The 19,400-nt window shown below is 40.9% G+C and overlaps 2 protein-coding genes across 3 annotated transcripts in view; both read left to right on the forward strand.

The window, feature by feature from the left end:
* Nucleotides 1-754: 754 nt before the first annotated feature.
* Nucleotides 755-4,713, forward strand: LOC144061358 (uncharacterized). The gene is made up of 2 exons (XM_077581732.1): nucleotides 755-1,000; nucleotides 1,478-4,713. The coding sequence occupies exons 1-2, from the start codon at nucleotides 820-822 to the stop codon at nucleotides 2,353-2,355; spliced, it is 1,059 nt and encodes a 352-aa protein (XP_077437858.1). The 5' UTR covers nucleotides 755-819; the 3' UTR covers nucleotides 2,356-4,713.
* Nucleotides 4,714-4,851: 138 nt separating this feature from the next.
* LOC144061356 (equilibrative nucleoside transporter 1-like) overlaps nucleotides 4,852-19,400 on the forward strand; it is a 28,514-nt gene continuing 13,965 nt past the window's right edge. Inside the window, exons 1-2 of one of the 2 annotated variants that reach the window (XM_077581729.1) lie at nucleotides 4,852-5,449; nucleotides 6,964-7,078. The gene's annotated coding sequence lies outside the window, so the exon portion shown is untranslated. Of the gene's footprint in view, nucleotides 5,450-6,963; nucleotides 7,079-15,765; nucleotides 15,850-19,400 lie in introns of those variants that run through there. The other variant, XM_077581730.1, reaches the window with a different exon arrangement.

Raw genomic sequence — 19,400 nt, forward strand, 5'->3', positions numbered from 1 at the left:
CTTTGCCCCACCTGTGTATAAAGGTCAACACAAACATGGTATTTCAACAAAAATGTAGAGCGTTACTGTTACTATTTATACACTTTTCATTTTGTTATAAAATTGTTGATACCTAGGCCATACCCGTTGTTGTATGATGTTTGCTCTCAACACAATAATAAGGCCTTATGATGATGAGTATCAAAACGTGACACGTGATACGTTTTTGTTTAGTTTTCATACACTATTACACTATTGTGTTTGGAATCCCATAGGTTTGAGGATGAGGGATTGAAATGAATGGTTGAACTTGAACACTGACAATATATATAAATAGTATATACAGTACTAAGTACAACTATAAAAAAATTTAACAAAAATCTGATATCTAATAAATGTAGTGAAGTTTAAAAAAAATGCAGTACTGTACAGTACTTCTTTTGCAATCAGTAGTACACTTCTTGTCCACTGGATAGCAGCAACTATCAAATGTTGCAATAATTACAAATTTGTTGATTCAAGTTGCAATGCGGTGCAATACTGTACTGTTAAAGTTAATTACGTGGACGACATTATATGTTAAATCATGGATATGACTTAAAATGTGTTTATGAAAGGAAAGTGACTTTAATAAGGATAATAATGCAATATCGTCAATATCCTCCACTTAAAACTCAAATTCACACTCCATCCGGATGGTGGCGATAATGCGCCAAACAATGATTGCCAGCTGCCTTACAAAACTACAACAAAAGTCGATTCTGAATTTCTGACTTCCGCCAGCTATCAAACAGACGCCACATTTGTGAATACTCGGCTGAAATTTACATTTATCCCGAAATGTCACCACCGTTGCTACTCAAGGCCTTCGTCAACGAACGCCTGGCTACTGCCGCCGAGGAGATATTTGACTTTTTTGAGCGAATAATCGCAAAATACGAGGAAGAAGCTTCCAGCTCGCAGAAGGAGATCGTACGTCTCCGAGGGGTGATATCGGATTTTGTGACACAGGAGAAAACAGGTCAGTTTAAATTCCCCCAACTAAAACTTTCATACCAAATCTATTATTATTATAACTCATTTATATCTCTTACAATTTTTGGAGCTTGTTTGGTCAATAATATAGAAGTTAGCAAGCGGAAGTTTATAATGTAATATGTGTCAGATGGAAATAACGACATGTACACAAAATATATATGAATTAAGCAAATCCCAGAAGAGGGGGCAAATGGGTCATTTTTCTAGGCCAAGGGGGACACGTCGATAAAATCATGTAATTTTCGTGTATATATATAAAAAAAAGTTATTTTAAGACCATATCACTCTCTTAATAAAACATCCAAATCCAATATTACATCACCAGATTGTATTTCAAGGACATAAAAGCCCCCTTTTTGTAAATCAATATCTAAAATACAGTAATGGTATAATCCTGGTAATTGCAGACTCGCAGTACTAAATATCCTTAAGAAAATCTGTGCTGTACTACATTTTTCAGACTTCTTTCAATCAGCAGAGCACAAGGAAGAAAATTGGGAAAATTCCCTCGAGCAGCATTCCCATGAATGGGAGTCAATTGGAACCAATGGTCATATGGGATCAGAGCTGCCCCACATTAAACAGGAAGCCCTCTGGGATGTTCCGGAGGAAGAAAGCAGGATCCCAGACGATTCCGAAGTGCCGCACCCGCCCAGGGAGCAGAACCAGCAAAAAGATTACATTTTTTTGCAGCAATGTGCAAGTGAGACACATGAAGCAGAAACTAAACCGTTGCTGCCCCCTGTTGCTTCAGCGGAGCAATCACCAATCCTTGATTTAAGTCAAAATGCCCATCAAACTGAACAAAGCGCTGTTTTCCCAGAGTCACCAGTCACGCAGGATTATCATTGTCATCTGTGTGACAAATCCTTTTCCTACAATCACCTCTTGGTGAATCACGCATTGCGCATCCACTGGCGGGACGCATGCTGCGCCGTGTGCGGCAAAGCGGCGGAGTCCCCGGAACATCTCGCCGAGCATCTTCAATCACACCGAGGCTCCAAGACTTGCCCGACATGCGGCAAGCGCTGCAGCAGCGCGAGCGCGCTGGCCGAGCACGTGACCAGCCACACGGGCGCCAAGCCGCACCGCTGCCACGTATGCGGCAAGGAGTGCAGCCGCAAGGGTGACCTGAAGATCCACACGAGGATCCACACGGGCGAAAAGCCCTACTGCTGCACGCACTGCGGCAAGCGCTTCACCCACAGCGGCCACCTCAGGAAGCACCTGCGGACGCACACGGGCGAGCGCCCGCATACGTGCGGCGTATGCGGGCGAGGCTTCCTGCAGAGCATCCACCTTAAACATCACTTGGCCACTCACACGCGGATATCTTGACAGGCTTTTTTTCCTTTCACTGTTGCCATGACAACAGTCAATTACAGAGGAGACTCACAATCTGTCCCCTAGGTGGAACTCGGGAGTCGGAATGTTGTCTATATTAGGCATTTATAAAGTCATCAAAGTGTGATCAGAATTGAACAATTTCATTTCCAAAGGAGGAAATACAAAACATTTTGCAAAAATCTGCAAGTAATCAAAAAAAAAAGGGTCATAATTGCCTATAGATGCCACAAGATGGCAGCTAAGCACAGCTTTACGACAGAGGATTGGATCCCACCCAAAACGTCTTTTGTCTTTGGTTTGGTTTACATGTCAAAGCTGTATCCAAAGTGTTACTTAACACAAACATCATTCACTGTGAACATTCTCACATCTTAATGTAGAAAAAAATTCTATAAACTTTGTACACAAACAAATGCTATTTTTGCTTAATTGCTACTTTTGATTAATAGATTATAACACTTCCCCTGAAAACTTTTGAGGATTGTTTGATCTCGGAATTGTGTTCAGGTGCCTGTCCCAGAGAGGGGTACACTGCCTCTCACCCAAAGTCAGCTGGCATTGGCCTCTGGTTCACCACGACCCTATGAAAGACAAACGGTATAGAAAAAAATGGAATGATGCAGCTTTCCTGCATAGACCTTGATGCAAAAGCCGTGGTTCGCAACTAGGTGGCCACATAAGATCCTTTTAATACTTTGTTGCAGGCTGCAACTTCCAAAAATACAAAACAGTCCGAATGCACATATGTGCGGGAAGCCTGTAAACAGAGTAAAATTGCTAACATCATCATGTGACCATGAGAGCAAATGTATGATTTTCCTGAAGCTCAAGTGTCGACATTCACACGGGGTCCTGACGTACAAGGGTGCACAATGAACTCGTTTGTGCAGCAGCATTAACATATGTGGGCACAAGAAGAAACACTCAGTTAACAGTTACTGACATATTTACTGTTTTTCATTGTTTGCAATAAATGCTGTGTTAGCACGTTAGCGACAGCATTCTGACTTGCATAGCAATTGGGGTAATGCGGCTGTAGGAACAGAACTCCAGTGATGTTATATACTGTATATATATATATATATTACGATAACTACGATAATACAAAAGACGCACGCTCATGCTCTCATTCTCGTGAAAATGAAAGACTGCAATGATACTATTATTCCATTGTTATTTTAAAACAGTGTCTTCCACTAAAGGTTTCCACCAAATTGTTTAATTCAATTTGCCACGATGTGGTTTTGTCAGATTGTTGAATAGCTCTCTCAAAGAGTTCTTCAGCAATTCACCCAAGCATTTTGGATCCAAAAGCTTGGCACAGGAGTCAGCGATCTTTGTGAAGTAGCTTCAGCCGCTTCAGATCAGATCATAGCTAGTGAAGCTAAGGAGCTAATCAGGGCCCTGTGACCTATCCCGGCCCAAAACCAACTACCCTAATCTGGTTATACAACCCCCAGACCACAATACCACATTGAATGCCTTCTCACATCGTCCTTCATGTTTGATGTTCGAATCAAATGTTATCAGATTTTCTGTTCCAAGACTACCGTGTGGGTCCCGGCTTGCCCACTGGCTGCGATGTAATGCTATGAGAACAAATTGGCCCAAGCCTGCACAAGCAGGAGGATGCCAAAAGGTTAATCTGGGAAGTAAAATCATGTGAAATCACCTCAAAAGGAACTGCTGGGATTTTCTTTTTTATGTAGGTCAGACTTTGTGTCAGAGCGACTGGGCAAAACAGCAGTTTTTTACAGTTTCACCCGGAAGAATTTCACACGGATGGTAATGAGCCGTCTCAGGGTTGCGTAACCCATTTTGAAGCGCAAGAAGGTGTTGAGAGTTGGGCTGACGGGGTTGACCTTGATGGTTTTGGTTTGCGGAGGAGGAGGATGGCAAACAGACTTCTTCTGGAATGTAAAACAATCAACGATCAAGCTGCATGTTAAAATGCATCATGTCATATTTGCATTATTTCTCATGCTTAATGTGAGGCAACATAGTGAGTGATCTCGGAGTTGCCATGTCTGCCTTTCAGTTCTGAGGCCCGAGGTTTTGGATATTCATGTTAGATTCATAGAAAACTAACAGGCCTTTCACACAAAGTCAGTGGCAGGAGAATGAACGATTGAGCACTAAGGACAAATGGGAAAGGTGCCCCACTAGATCCAGCAGATGGCGCTAAAGGTTAACACTTTTCAAAGCCAAATGTTCAGGGCGAAGTTGCACCCCAAAAAAATCACTCAACTCCTACTGGTTTACTCTTGAAAGACAGGAATGTTGAGTTTACATATCATACTGTATTTCTATCTGATTTAGTTGATGTCTATATAAAAATCTTGCTCCTAATCCTGTTTGTGTTTTTCTGGAGTGAACTGTGGCTTGACTTTTTTTTTTTTTTTTTTTTCCCTACCATTGTCCCTGTCCGTTTTCAGCTTTGTAATGCAACTTGTATTTGCAAAAAAACAACATACTGTAATTGGAAATGTATAAAAATACAGGTAGGTATTTAAAAAGTGTATGAGCCTATTGAGGCCCCTGCCAACCCCAAAAAGTCCATTCAAAGGGGCCTTGCCAATATGTTTTATATTTAATACAGAGCAGCAGTCTAATTCAGCCCCTGGATTGCAATGTAAACACTGGCTCGCTAGATTCGATTTTAGTTATGCCTGAGTATAAAGCCCCCCCCCCCATGAACTCTACCTAGCAACAAGTGACACAAACAGAAAAATAATCAATTGTTTTGTTTTATAACTCACAAATGACATTTGAAGGGTTGTCATCTATCGTCCGCCCACAACAGCTGCCTGTGTGGGTGCACTTGGAAGCTGATCAGGTGCAGCTGGTTTAGTGAGAGTAATCCCAAAATAAGCAGCTTGCCTATTTGCTAACAGCCACCCCTGCATGCCCCCCTCCTGCGTTCCTCTCTCTCTCGCTTGCTCTGTGCCAGCTGCATGAATGCAGACTATTTTTGTTGTTTGTTTGTTTTTTGCAGCTCAACAAGCGTGCGGAACAAAAAACAGAAGAAGCAGAGGCTGGATCCATGCGTGACCACATGTCCCGTGACAGCCGCTGGTTCCTGGCTGTAAGTCTGCATCGTTTTCTACCTTGCAGTGCTGCATAGTCTGCTGTTGTTTTCATGATGGAGACAAGGTCAATAAATGACAAAATGGGGCGTCTGCTTGTTCTTGCTGGTACTGCAGGACCGGTTACAGGGGAGATATTTTCACAAAGACCGACCCTTTTATAATCCTAACGCAAAGTAAGCTTAACTATTAATGTCATGGAAACGTTTTTTTTTTTAATTTTTATGTTTCAATCTAAATATTCATGACCTGTTTATAGAAAGGAACTTTAAAGTGGAAGTCGAGTTATATGTGACCTCACCAGTCTAAACATGACATTCTGATGAATATTACATTTGTGGAATATGAGTTATGAAGAGAAATCCAGCTGTTTTTGTCCATCTCAGTGGGCGGCCATTTTGCCACTTGCTGTCGACTGAAGATGACGTCACAGTTGCTCAGGCAGCGACCAATCACAGCTCACCAGTTTTCTGAAGCTGCACTGTGATTGGTTGTTGCCTGAGCCCTGCTCAATATTAACCAGAATACTGTAACATTATTAACATTTTTAATTCTTTATTTCATATTTTAACCACGTTGAATTTAGAAAAAATGAACAGGTGCAGATCAACATAACATATTGTGAGAACCAATCTGTTTTTCTTACTCAAAAGGGAGGAGAAGAGGCGTTTTTGTTTCAAACTCGGATTGTAATGAAGAGCTGTCTCTCAAGGGTGGGGACACGCACTCTTGGATGGCACTCTTCACGTGATATTCAACTGTGTGACCGGAGATCTCTGTAATAAATCATCCTTCGAAGGAGCCTTTTTCACAAAGAAGTCTCATCTCCAATTTTTGTTCACGCAAAAGATATAAAATTATATCTTATTCAACAATACCATATTTAGACTAATGGGGCTGCATAGGTCATATTGTTAAAAAATAATAATTGGGTTGACGAATTCAACGTATCTGCCGTCGCTACTTGCCCCGCTTCCTCTAACAACAGGGCTGTGGGCAGAGAAGACCTAGTTTACAAAAGCGCAGTCACTATATTTAGCCACTCTTGAGACTTGCTTTTCAAATAAGTGACCGATGTGAGTTTAATTCACCCTAAGAAACGGGCAACACGAGGGGAATGACAACAGACGAGCCCAATGGAAGGTAATCAGGGAGTCCTGAGTTTCCTGCTGAAAGTTGCCAAAAACATGGTGCCCGTTTATATTATATGTATAAAAAAAAGTAAACTTATCACTTAGTGAATGAAACTTTGCATGCGTCCAAGCTGCAAATATTTTGCCGAGGTCATCGTGCCTACCTATAAGCTCAAAATGAGAAGTGTGAGAACATGCAAACGTCTGATTTATGTAATGTGTCACACAATCATGTTACAGTTGGTTGGCCCAAAGCCAAGGGAGGGAGGAGTAACTGGTTTACAATTTCTTACTACTATTACATTGCTTTATTGGCATTCTGGCTCTCGTATATCCCATGAATGACACAAGCAAATAATTGTCGCCCAATTATTTTGCAGACCCCAGTTTGCTGTTGTGTACATGCGTCGCATGCTGGAAGGCAGGAAGTTGTGATAGCTGCGCAGGAAGTTGAAAGCTGACCTGTGGGACTCTGGAGATGTGGCATCGCAGCAGGTGACCGCGCGACACACAAGCACAGGCTCTTCACACAAGCTCGTAAAAGCACGCGGCAATGGTTGACATGAAAGGATTGCGAGAATCCACCCCGCTGAACAGAAAGCAATCACGGCTGTGTTATGTAAACGAGTGTTCTCAGGCTCCCGCTGTACGCACACACCTCTGTGGGGATTGTGAGGGCCACAAACTAGGGGGGGGAGTAGAAGTAAAGTTGCCATATTCCCAAAACATGCAGCTTAGGTTCATTGAAGACTCTTGTGAGTGTGCGTGGATGTTTGTCTCCATGTGCACTTTTATGGACCGTGCAGCTGCAATAGGCTCTGCTTCAACCTTGACCCGAGTGAAGTCAAGTCCTCTCATCGAGCTGTGCTCACAATGCAAAGCCACTTAAGGAAAATGACTCATATTAATTCTTAACTATGAAAGGTATATGATAGAATAGCTTACCTCATTGCCTGGTGATAAGGTCCATTAGTCTCGATTTTACCAATTGAGCAGAAATGGAGGACCTTGTGGAGAAGCAAATTCGTCTTATCTATTGAGTAAATACACTGGAATGTGAATTATGTAAATAAGCATCTCTAATTAAGCACCCGAGTGTATATACACTGTATGAGTTTGGTGAGTCTAAAGAGGCTAATGGGTTCCTCTCGAGTTTAACAGTCTCCCCACAGATTCATAAATCTGACACAATCTAATAGATTAAGCAGTAAAATATGCGCAGGATTGTGTTTTTATTAACAAAGAAAATATTTACAACGGGTTGAAATGATTTAACGTCTCCATTTTATTATCAATGGGCAAACTCCCATTGATATTCCGAATACATGCATCTTAGCCATTTTCAAGTATACTAGAAAGATGGGCGCCACTAAACTGCCAGGACGACAGGAACGGGCGGGGTGGCAAAGTTGGATCACTTGCTATAAAACATGGAACTTTTAATGATCTCTTTTTCAAATTCAGCCTCCAAAGCCAGTTTCTCTTAGCAAACATGAAATGTGGTAGGTACCGTCCGTGGTGGCTATCATGAGCAGACCCACATAAAAGTGTCGAAAAGACGTAGGAAGTCTGTTATTATGCTTTGAAGTGGTCGTATTAGGCTAGCGGTAATTTCCAGGGGTAAAGTTTATTAGACGGATGAGTGGCACGGAAAGTGGCATTTTTTTGTTTGGCAGCCATTGATATCATGGGAAGACCCACAAAAAAAGTATCAAGAATTCATGCCAAATAAGACACAGGAAGTCAGACAGTTGGCTCTTGCCTTTTTTACTTCTTTGTATTGAGGCGTCACAATCAGGTTGAAAACCTTGAAAGGCCCGTCCGGCCGTCTCTCTTTTCTCCACTTGGGCAATACTTTAATTTCTTGCCATTGTCTTGAAGCGGTGACTCAAACAGCAGCTTGTCTGTTCATTTAATTTCCTGCTTTGCCACTTCCTCTCCCCGTTGTCTCTTCCTGAATGATTCACTTCCTGTCATTTCAAAATAAGAGCTCATACCTCTCAAGCAGGTAACAGCAGCTAAGACTTGACAGCGCCGCTATTTTGGGCTCACTTCCAGGTGTACTTCAAAGGCCAACTCCTGGAGATTCTGTTTGATTGCTAGCAAATGTGTTCCTTTTTCAACCGCTGTGGGGTGCTAAACTGGCAGGAATTTTTACATTTTCACCACTTTGTGCGACTGGATGGTGGCAGTCTGATGGTTTTACCTGAAAACAACTCTTATAACTGCACAGCTTTAGAGCCAAAGGGTGTGTGATTAATTTAGAAAACATCAACCTATAAAAACATTCGTTTTTTTTTTTTTTTAACATATCGTTATCTGCATCTTTTTTTTCTTCCTCCGGTGGTCAGATTTTTTCTATTGAACTGACCGAGGAGGAAATGAAACCTAAACATTTAGTTGTGTCAAAATGGAGCCGCTGAACGACAGACACACACAAGCTAAACCACTCACAGGAAATTACATTTGAGTCCAAGGACTGCATTTTAGACATTCATGCACTTTTAAGAAGCCTGAACACATGCATTGCACACACAACCAGACAGACACACGTGCATGCTTGTGTATAGCGCGGTCAGCTGATTTGACTGCTTTACTTCTTCCCATGCATGTGACAGCTCACATGTTGGATGCTGATGTGACAACTCTCCATACCATCTCGCCTTCAGCCAGTCAAATTCGCAACCACCGTGCGTTTATTGGCATTTGTTTGTCAGGTGGGGATATTACGCTCAGACAGCTGATTCGCTTTTAATTTGGCGCCCCAAAGTCTATCCAGTAACAACAAACAAAGTGGAAACAGAAGCTATTGATTTAACCCTGGAGAACCCATGGGGTCAAATTTGGCCCCTATAAATTCTGCTACTCAAATAACAAAGACTTTTTTTTTTTTTTTTTTTAGAAATTTAACTTCAAAAGCCCAGAGTGCCACTTCTGACCCCTGCATGGGGCCATCAAGTGGATGAATATTGCACTTACATGAGCCAGAGTGGTGGTGACAAGATGGCTGGCAACATGCTGTTTTGTTGAGCTGGAAATCAATCCAAACAAAACCATCTTTTCAGCAAACCAATCAGATGGTAAAATTGTGTTTTTTTTTTGTTAATCTATTTCATATCATGTTGCAGAATGCCTAGGAGTATGTTTTATATATATATTTTGATAAATTAGCAACTCTGAGCTAGCTAAAAAGGGTTAAAATTGAAAAAACATATATTTTGGTGTTCAGTGAACTTATAGCAGTCATTTAATGTATAATTCATAATTTTCCAAAGAAGAAAAGGGTTCTTGGGTTCTCCAGGGTTAATATGTATGGCACACCCTTATCCTCGCCACCATAACTCTCCCCAAATCCACAAAAAAATATTCAAGCAACCCGTCTTTAGCTTATAGCTACATCAGCAGGAAAACACCTGCCAAAAAAAAGCTCCAGTGTTTTTATGTTGCAAAACAACCTTATCACCCGGAGATGGCACACCAATTATCACCTAAAGCATAACCTGCCAAGAATTACAAAATAAATCAAAATGAAACTAATTCATATCCACCTCAACATATTTGGGCCACCCCTTTCCACGGCCGGCTTAGATTTATTCTTATTGCGAGCTCTGTGTATTTTTTGGACCTGAGTTCAGACTACAACGGCGGGTCAAGGATGTAACGAGAAAACAACTGGAGATGCTCGGATAAAGTATCGGCGGCGGAGCATGAGTGGCAAGGAGTCGCGCGGAAAAACGAGAGAACAATCGAGCGATGGCCTCCGAATGGGGAAAACAGGATGCGCAATGGACAGAACCGCACCATTGAAAACACCCTTCAGGGCAGTGCTCCAAAATATTGGCGAGGAAGAGCCATACCTAGTCCTACAGTATATTTATTTTTCATTTGGGGTTGACAGGATGGCTGACAGCTGCTGATAAGAGAGAAAAATAAATAGTTGCGAAAAAAATGATTGGGATGTTTTTTGTAAGTGAACGGTAAATCACCAGTAGGAAGATACATTGTATAGAAGTGCCAATTTTTTTATCACTTTGAGTAGGTTATGTTCTTAAAAACAAGTACAGTGGATTATGACTTCAGAGGTAAATCCTTGTCCGTCCATCAGCAGCCCCCTTCTGTGTCTTGTTAGGTTTGCCAGAGTTATCGGTTATTATCGTCTCACATTTTACAGCCACTCATCAAACTTTCCTTTCATGCGTCGGGCCATACGCGATGACGAAAATGTTCTTGACTGATTGCACACACACGACGTCCACTTTGTCACCGATTTGCAGCCTAATGCAATTTGCTATCAACTCGAGATGTCTGCTGTTATTTGCAGATTTTTCTTTAGGGTGGCTTGGCTCACTTGTAGAGTGGGTCGTCTTCCATCCGTGAGGTTGTGGGTTCAAGCCTCACCCCTGGTGACCTTGTCAAAGTGTCCATGAGCAAGACACTGGGCTTGATTTGCTGGTGGCAGCAGCTAATCACTGGCTAAATGTGAGGCATTGTACACTCTAAAAGCAGTTGGGTCAAAAATAACCCAAATATGGGTCGAAAATGGACCAATCCTCTACTGGGGTCGATTTGACCCAACTTTGAGTCATTTGGTGTAAAATAACTCTAGTCAGATTTACTTTACTTGGGTCAAAAAATGGGGTCATTTTGTATAAAACAACTCAGAAAATTGGGTCAACTTGACCCATGAAGTGGATCGGTCCATTTTTTATCCGTAATTGGGTAATGCAGTAATGAATGTCCAGTGTTTATCAGCCTCTCTAAATCACCATTTCGCAAGAAAATATGAGAGGAATGGAAAGAGAAAAGTGAGAGACGTTTTTTTTCATCTGATCTGCCACCGATTTGAGGCGAGGTGTGAAGCGAGGGTTACGTAAAAAAGAGATTTAGCCCCTTACACCTCTACGTTTATTTCCTCTGCGTGTCTCGAAGTGTGGAATTAATCTTGAACACTATCTGTACACTTTTCATCCTTTTACCATGAGAACTTTAGTGTGACTACACGTCACATTCCTGACGTAGGAGGAGAAAAAAAAAAGAGGGTGGGGGGGTGATCCTTTATTAGGTGCGCCAAATGAATCACTGTCGGAAATTATAATTTTGTACAACGATCTTAACTCTTTGACTGCCAAAAACGTTTCATAACGTTTAGTAAAATCCAAATGAGGGCTGCCAAAAACGTTAAAAGACATTAACTATGATTTTTTTTTGTTTGTTTTGTTATTTGGAAACGGGTGGAGGAAAGCCTTGGCCAGCTGTGCTGAAAGTATCAAGCAGATCGGGTTAGTAGTTAGTGGCATCATTCATGGAAAAAAAAAGTGTCAAATTCACTAGAGTGCATGAAATAATATCGTTTCACAAAAAGCTTGATTTCTCCGTATTTTGTTTCAAAACAGAGAATTTCGGTGAAAGTAACCATTTTCTATTGTTGATTACTGAAGAACGGAATAAGGTAGAAACAAACTTTTTTTTCTGATGAAAGATGAGAATTCAATCTTTCATTTGGTAGTATGTGTGTTTCCATAGTCCAAACACAACATTTTCTGTGGACCTTGAAAGATCACTCAAAATGCTTAAATCGGCTGGCACCCACGGCATCCCTTTTCTGAAAACGCTTGGCAGTCAAAGAGTTAATGTTTCATTTAACATAGTGCACACAGGTTAAAGGATGCCAGGATCCATTATTGTTCGAACAAAGAAAGACAGCAGACATTGTAAACTATTTAAAAAAAAAATTTTTTTAATAAGGTGACATTCAAGCATATTCTTATTTACTGTGATCACGTTTCTTAGGGTGGAAATCATCGTAGAAATCCATACGTTTAGAAGCCACTGTTGATCTGTGAGATTGTGCAAGTGTGGCCAGTGATCGAATTCCATAACTTATCAGACATTTTTTTTAGAGGACTTTGCCGTGTACACCAGAAAAATAAACATAAACACCACTTATGTCAACGCTGAAGTAGCAAAGGTAACTCCCAGGACATTTTATTCCTGACACCACACTGAGAGAAATCCATTCTCTGTGGCACATTTCACGCAGCATGACAGGGATTTGGTACGGGCATGTGACCTGTGCAGACCATCCACCAAGTCTCAAGCGCTCCGTTGGGAATCCCACAGGGAAGATGAGGAATAGCTCCCGTTTTCTTTTTGTTTGCTTAATCCCTGAACATTCTTAATCTCAGGTGGAATTCACTCAGTGTCAGCGGGGCCATTTTTAGGGTTAAGGAGGCCATCTACTGAAATTCCTCCTCTTAAATCTCAGTATGTGGTGAGAGAGGCTCTTGGTTGGTGGCTCATCGGTGGCATGCGTGTGGCACGTCCTGCACAGGATGTTCCTAAATTAGACGCGGAGTATGTTTGTTTGCTCCTTAAATACGTTCTGCACATGTTGTTATGGTGACACAACATGTTGGGTGGAACAATGCATCAAAAGACAGGCCTTGAGTTGTTTTGAAATGTACTCATTGGCCAAGCATCTGCAAAGCGGCGCAGTTCACGCGGGTGGTCAAGTTTGTACGCAATCATCCGATCCCTGCTGCGCACCAATCTGAACTCGGGTGCGGTTCATTGGTCAAGTTTGAACAATATCGTTCAAATAATGTTGCGTGCCAAGCAGCTGAAGTCTGGTGCTGATCGTTTGTTTGAGTGTAAAAGGCAATCGTCCACTTCTCAGTTTCCGGAAGGCGTTCCAGAAAATCTAAAACTGTTATATCTCCATTTTTACTTATTCTATGAAAAAGGTAGTGTTCATTTTATCTGCCATTTTTAAATTTGGTCTCAGTTTTTGTCCAGTTTCAGTCACGCTTGTAGTTTTTATCATAGTCAACCTCATCTCGTTTTTATTTAGTCCTTTATTAGTCGACTATAAATCTAGCATTTTTGTCTTTATTTTAGTCCAAGAAGACATAATTTTATTCGTTTATTTTTATTTGTTTAGTTTTATACATTTTAGTCTGTTTTAGTCAAGACAATCATTTTACCCCTGTATATTTTGTTGTCAGCAGATTATGTTCAAATTTAAAACAATTTCACATAAAATTTTCTCTGATCTTTTTGATGAAAAACAACTTGACACACAATTACAGTATATAACAAGTGGCTACATGCTATGAGCTAGTAAATTAGCCAGCATTAGTTAGCGATCGGATTAACGTTATTGTTGGAAAGTTATAGCCGTTGGATTAATGTTACGTTATAACTATAATTACCTTTTTTTTTTTTTCAACCTTTTGCCGTGAATCCACCTCCTGTCTGTCTGTCCTATCCAAGTGTTTGTGCATGTTGCACTCGCGAGCTGCAGATTTGAAAGGTGGTGTGTCACATGGCCGTGTCACAGTGACAGATTAGCAGAGACAAGATTTTACAAAATCACATCATTTTCGTCTTGCTTTTGTTCATAAACTAAAATTTTTGTCCAGTTTTCATTAGTTGACAAAGATGCATACTGATTTAGTCCCAGTTGTTGTTTATTAACGAGGTTTTTTAGTCTAAGGGGTTTTAGTCCGGTGAAAAATGTGTGTTGACGAAATAATTTTTGTTTAGCTTTCGTTGACGAAATGAACACTACAATCGTCTACTTTTCAGTTTCCAGAAATCTGTCCAAAAGATGAGAAACTGTTATACCTCCATTTTCACTTTACAGTAATAAATAAATAAATAACTACACGTGGTGAGGACAGCAGTATTTTGGAAAGTTTTATGCCTTCACAGCAGCGCCACCACAGTCTTCCAGCCGCCAGTTTCTCGTCACAGATGGTGTCTTGTCCAAGAAAACCCACAGTCGGGCTTTTTATAGCGCCGGGTGTGGATGTCTGCGCGCTACCGCCACTACTTTATGAGCAAACACTGGAGGCGGACACTCGTCCTGACCGCAAAAAAAAAAAAACTGGTACAAAAGTGGAGACGGTGCATGGATTTACTGTGACGCAATGGTACGCTGGTGTCACTTCTGACAGACATAAAAAAAAATAAAATAAAAAAACTTAAAAGAAATACCATTTGTGTTTAGGTTCTAAAACAAGGGTTGGCAACATATGGTCACTGGGATGAATCGGGTCCACAAGAGCATTCAAGTCTGGCTCGTTGTCAACATTTGCAGATGCCTCTTATGGGTTTTGCGCAGTCACAACATTACAAGCTCATACACACACTGAACTCTGGTTGCATGCGTCCTAGCTTCAAATGTCAACAGTCTGGTGTCTGGATTTTAAAAACACCGTGCGTGGTTGTTCAGTGTGCACAGTTGATGTGACTCACAAGATGACTGCCTTTTTCCCCTATGCTTTTCATTTTTTTTTTTAAGGTAACTGTTGTTAAGAGTTAGACTTGTTTTGGATTTTATTGAATGATTCAGGAAAAGTGAATTTTAATGGCGACACTGGCGTTTTACACATGTAATGCTCATTTAAATTGCTTTAAATGTACATAAAAGGGGTCTGATGTGAATTTCTACAAACTTTTTTTGTTGAGACAATTTTGTACTTAATCAGTTCTGTATGAGGATATTACTATGTAGCAAGTGTTCGAACAACCCATCACAGCAACAAATAAGATAATAAGTAAAGAAGTAATCTTAGAAATAATGGCACCATCAATCTTCTGCACCATTTTAAAGGATCCTGGTAACATCTTGCATGTGAAGAAGAGTAACAATGATGGGAATTATAACACATTAATACCAATATTAATCAATTAGCAGTGTTTTCGTCAAGACAACCAGTTTGTTTGTAGGGCTTAGCCCAACGTTTTAATGAAACAATGGCACCATTTTGAGATTTTTTTATTATTATTTTTAAGATGTTAAGCTTTTTTTACATGCACTGTCCCCAAGTTGGTAACCGACAACCTTTTTTGGTCTAGATGTTAAAAAAAACGATTTTGCACTTCCTTGTAGTTCACCATAAGGCACCCAGTTGATCAAACAAAAACTAACTTCAAAATGTTGCCAGGTAAGACGTACAAGACAAAATCCTCCTTTTGAGTATAGCTTTTGTTTGTTGTTGACAACCCCTTAATCTTTATACATTTACTCATTTAAATATAGTTCGTGTGATTCGACCTGGTACACTTTCGAATTATAATTAAATTTGCTAAAATATATACAGTACTCGTAAATTTTAGGTTCCTCGCACCGTGTCTGTCTAGACAGCGCTTGTTTTTCCAAGGGTCCCTGAAGGCAGCGTACTTCTGGCGCGGCTCCTTTCACTCTGTGGGCACACACGCACGCACCCGCAACACTAGAGTCCACGCGGTCCGCCGACAAGGTAGGATAAAACTGTATATTTTTTTTACTAAACACGGCAGTGTTGTGAAAGGATAGCGAGGAGGGGGAGAAAGAGGACGACGAGGGTGGCGAGCGCTCGACCGGCGTTTGGGTGACACTCGAAGCCGACACGCTGCCTTTGTTTGCGGCGAATTAAATTTAGCGCCAAGCGGCGTGCGAGCTTCCGCTCTTGAATTGCTCGTTGCCTCGTGTGTGCGATACGACCACGCGGCTGCGCTGGGCTTCAAATTAAGCCGTAATGATGGCTGGTGGTTTGAGTGTTCTTGACCTAGCGGGGTCATTTGTCACTCGAAAGCGTGAACGTGAAGCACTACTTTGGCACCAGAGACTGAGGTTGCGTACGACCCTAAAATGGCTGTTTATGTTGCACATCAGTTACCTTTTTTTTTTTTATATATTACCATCACATTTATTTATTTATCGTTTTGTTTTTATAATAATGAAACGTCTTCTTAACCTCCTTTGTGTACTTTCTTCTCAAAAGCTGTTAACCTGTTACCACTATTGTCACATCAAATGTGTAGAAAGTGGCCACCAAAATGGCACATCATTTGACATTTTGTGAACTACCAATCAGGGACATTAGTTCTAAAAATTTTTCCAAGCAATAACTGAAACTGAATGTCCTCTTAAACTCGCTAAATTACTGAGATTCAAAAGCTCCGAATTAAAATAAAATTGGGCACGTATGACTACCGGGACAACCAAAAGTGTAGAAAAAACGTTTCTCATGTTGCTTTGCCGTTATTGAATGCTTCTCAAAGGCTGTAAAAAGTGACACATGTGGATAAGTGTACATCTACTGTGTGTGAAAACCAAATGTGTAAAATCTGCGGTACGCGGACCCCAAACTGGCCTTTATGGGGCCTACATTTTCTTAATTTATCAAAGTGTTTCCGCTCAAATGCTATAAAAGTGTCAACTGTAGACAAGTGCACAGCTACTGCAACAACAAAAATAGTAGAAAGTGGAAACTGAAATATGAGGGGCTCCAATTTGGTCACCCGTCTCCATTTTGTTGTTTTATCAGTCATGTGTACGTTCCATTTTTCATGTTTTATGTCATAAATGAATATATTCTGTCTATCTTTGTGATTTTTCATTTGATGCTCTGGTAGCACAATTGTGTTTATAAGTTTGGCAAAGCCTGCTGTGGATCTCGACTTTTAAGTGTAAGGTCAGGAAGCAGTCACAAGTTCAAATTGAGGGTTGGGACTGTGAATGATGGTGGCTGATCATCCACATTTGAATCTAACGTCTATTAGAACCACGAGGATGATCCAGTGACAGATTCCGTTTCCTGCAGGCAACCACATGTTCTGTGTGCGCATGCGTGTGGAGTTTGACTACTCAGAACATTTATCGCTCGGGAAGAAAATGCCGACTTAAATCACAATCTCATCAGCCTTCATATTTACCACATTTTCCGGGAAGGTGTCATGATACGAGTCGCACAAAGAGCACCGCGAGCGCTTTCCTGGCCGGCCGCCACGTCACACGTGCCTGTGCTATTTGTGTCGGGCATGCTGGACGTGACTGACGCAAAGACGAGAAGTCACAATGGTGACGTTGTTTTGCCAGGCTGGTGAGACGGCGGCCGCAGCAAGCCCAGCCACTGCATGCGTTGTCTCATCTTAAGACTCACTTGTATCTATTGTTAGATATTATTAACATTTAAATTCTTTATTTTCATATATTAACCATTGTTATACATTATTAACATCTTAATTCTTTATATTAACCATGTTGAAAGGTTTTATAGACGTGTAAAGCAAGTAGTGTTGAACTCAGTAGAATTTGACCTTAAGCTGGGACATATTATTTGGTCTAGAAGTTCCTTCTCTGTGGGAAAACACATTTGGTCCTTGAGAACAGAATCTGTTTTGAACACGCACCCCTGACTCGGTTTTCGCCATCGCTCATGGAAAAGTACCCAGAGAGTATGTTTTGTCTACAAATGAAAGCGAGGCGGTCGGTTTTAACTATAAGAAGCCATTTTACACGCGGAAGAGACACATTCGGCACTCTGAATTCCACCTGTTAAGTGATGAATTGGAGTCTGTTACGATGTCCAGAGATCTCTGTTAGATTAAAATCATTTTTGCAAAGGTGTTTTTTTCTTACATTAAATCTGTCTTCCAAGTTTTGGAACACGCAAAGAGGACAAATAATTTTATTCCTCTTTCACTATGCAACAATAAGAATCTTCCAAAATGCTCAGTCAGGTCAGAATGGCCACTTTGTCCCGAGTCAAGTGTAACACAAAAACAGTTACATGGGTTGAGAATGGGTTTCTGAGAAATTTAGTGTTGTCGGGGGGGGGGGGGGGGGTGACTTTTTTGGGGAAATTTTTTTTTGTGTGACATAAGAGAAAATCTGGTCAGAAAAACGCCTTCAAATGAGAGTTAAAAACGGTATAACTTCATTATTTCTCATGTTCTCTCCTTGCCCCTTTTGTTTCATCCGCTACTCAGGAAACTCTTTCTGCCATTGGCTGACCTGTTGAAGTTAAAAATATCAACCAAAAAGCGCGTACAGGCCGAAATTCCGAGAGCTTCTTAAAAGTCAATGCATCAAAATTGCTGTGAGATTTTAGGGGCGTCCGAAGCACACTGAGCCCACAAAAAGTGAACCTCGCTACACGGAAAACTGTTATTAAACATTAGTTCGGGTTGACTCACCATCCGCCATTGATTTGAACCAGTGTGAGTGACCTCTACTCCACTGGCCGCCAATGTTTTGTTTGTTTGTTTGTGTACCCCCCCCCCCCCCCCCCCCCCGTCACCAATCAGTGTGTTTTGATTGAATCAATCGGGCTTTGACGAGCTTAATCCAATCTGTTTAGTCAGAAGTCCAATCAGCTGATGTTGGGCCAAATTTGGACAATTTCATATTTTTTCACAAAAAAAAGAAGATCAAAACTACTATTGGTCATGGGTCTGCTATTACGTTTGTTCTTTCTTATTTACAAATAATTGACCAATCTAAAAATCTCGAGAATGGTGTGCTGTCTTTTGATGATATGTTAGTGACTCAACATTTTTTTTTTATGGCTTCCTGAAAACCGATTATTTTGGAGGTACAAGGATATCTGATTTCCACTCACATTCGGAACAGGCACGCCCGATTTCTAACTAAGATTTGTCTTTTTTTAAACCACGGTGTAAATCAAGCCTTCCTCTGCATCCATTTTGTTAATATTTTCTGTCAAATTCTCAATAATTGGTGTGGTCATGAAATTCTGCACTCTAAAAACAGTTGGGTCAAATTGGCCCAAGTAGAAGATCGGTCTCTTTTTGACCCATAGTTGGGCTATTTTTGACCCAACTGTTTTTAGAGTGTGGAGAGAATGATAAGGGCTACGTTTTAGAACAGGCTAGCCATCTTAGTCAAACCTTCTCAAGACCCAAATGATTGCGGTTCCTCCTCATGACTGAAAAATACACGATGGAACTGAATTCATGACAGAAGTTGCATGTCTGCACCCAATGAACTTAAATTGCACTTTAAAAAAATCAATGAATGGTGATT

Source organism: Vanacampus margaritifer, chromosome 12 (genome assembly GCF_051991255.1).
Source record: "Vanacampus margaritifer isolate UIUO_Vmar chromosome 12, RoL_Vmar_1.0, whole genome shotgun sequence".
Lineage (NCBI taxonomy): Eukaryota > Metazoa > Chordata > Actinopteri > Syngnathiformes > Syngnathidae > Vanacampus > Vanacampus margaritifer.

What these genes read in the sequence shown, in the direction of transcription:
- LOC144061358 (XM_077581732.1), top strand. Translation starts at nt 820, where the DNA reads ATGTCACCACCGTTGCTACTCAAGGCCTTCGTCAACGAACGCCTGGCT. An exon ending in TGTGACACAGGAGAAAACAG is followed by an intron (nt 1,001 to 1,477) that starts GTCAGTTTAAAT and finishes TACATTTTTCAG; the next exon opens with ACTTCTTTCAATCAGCAGAG.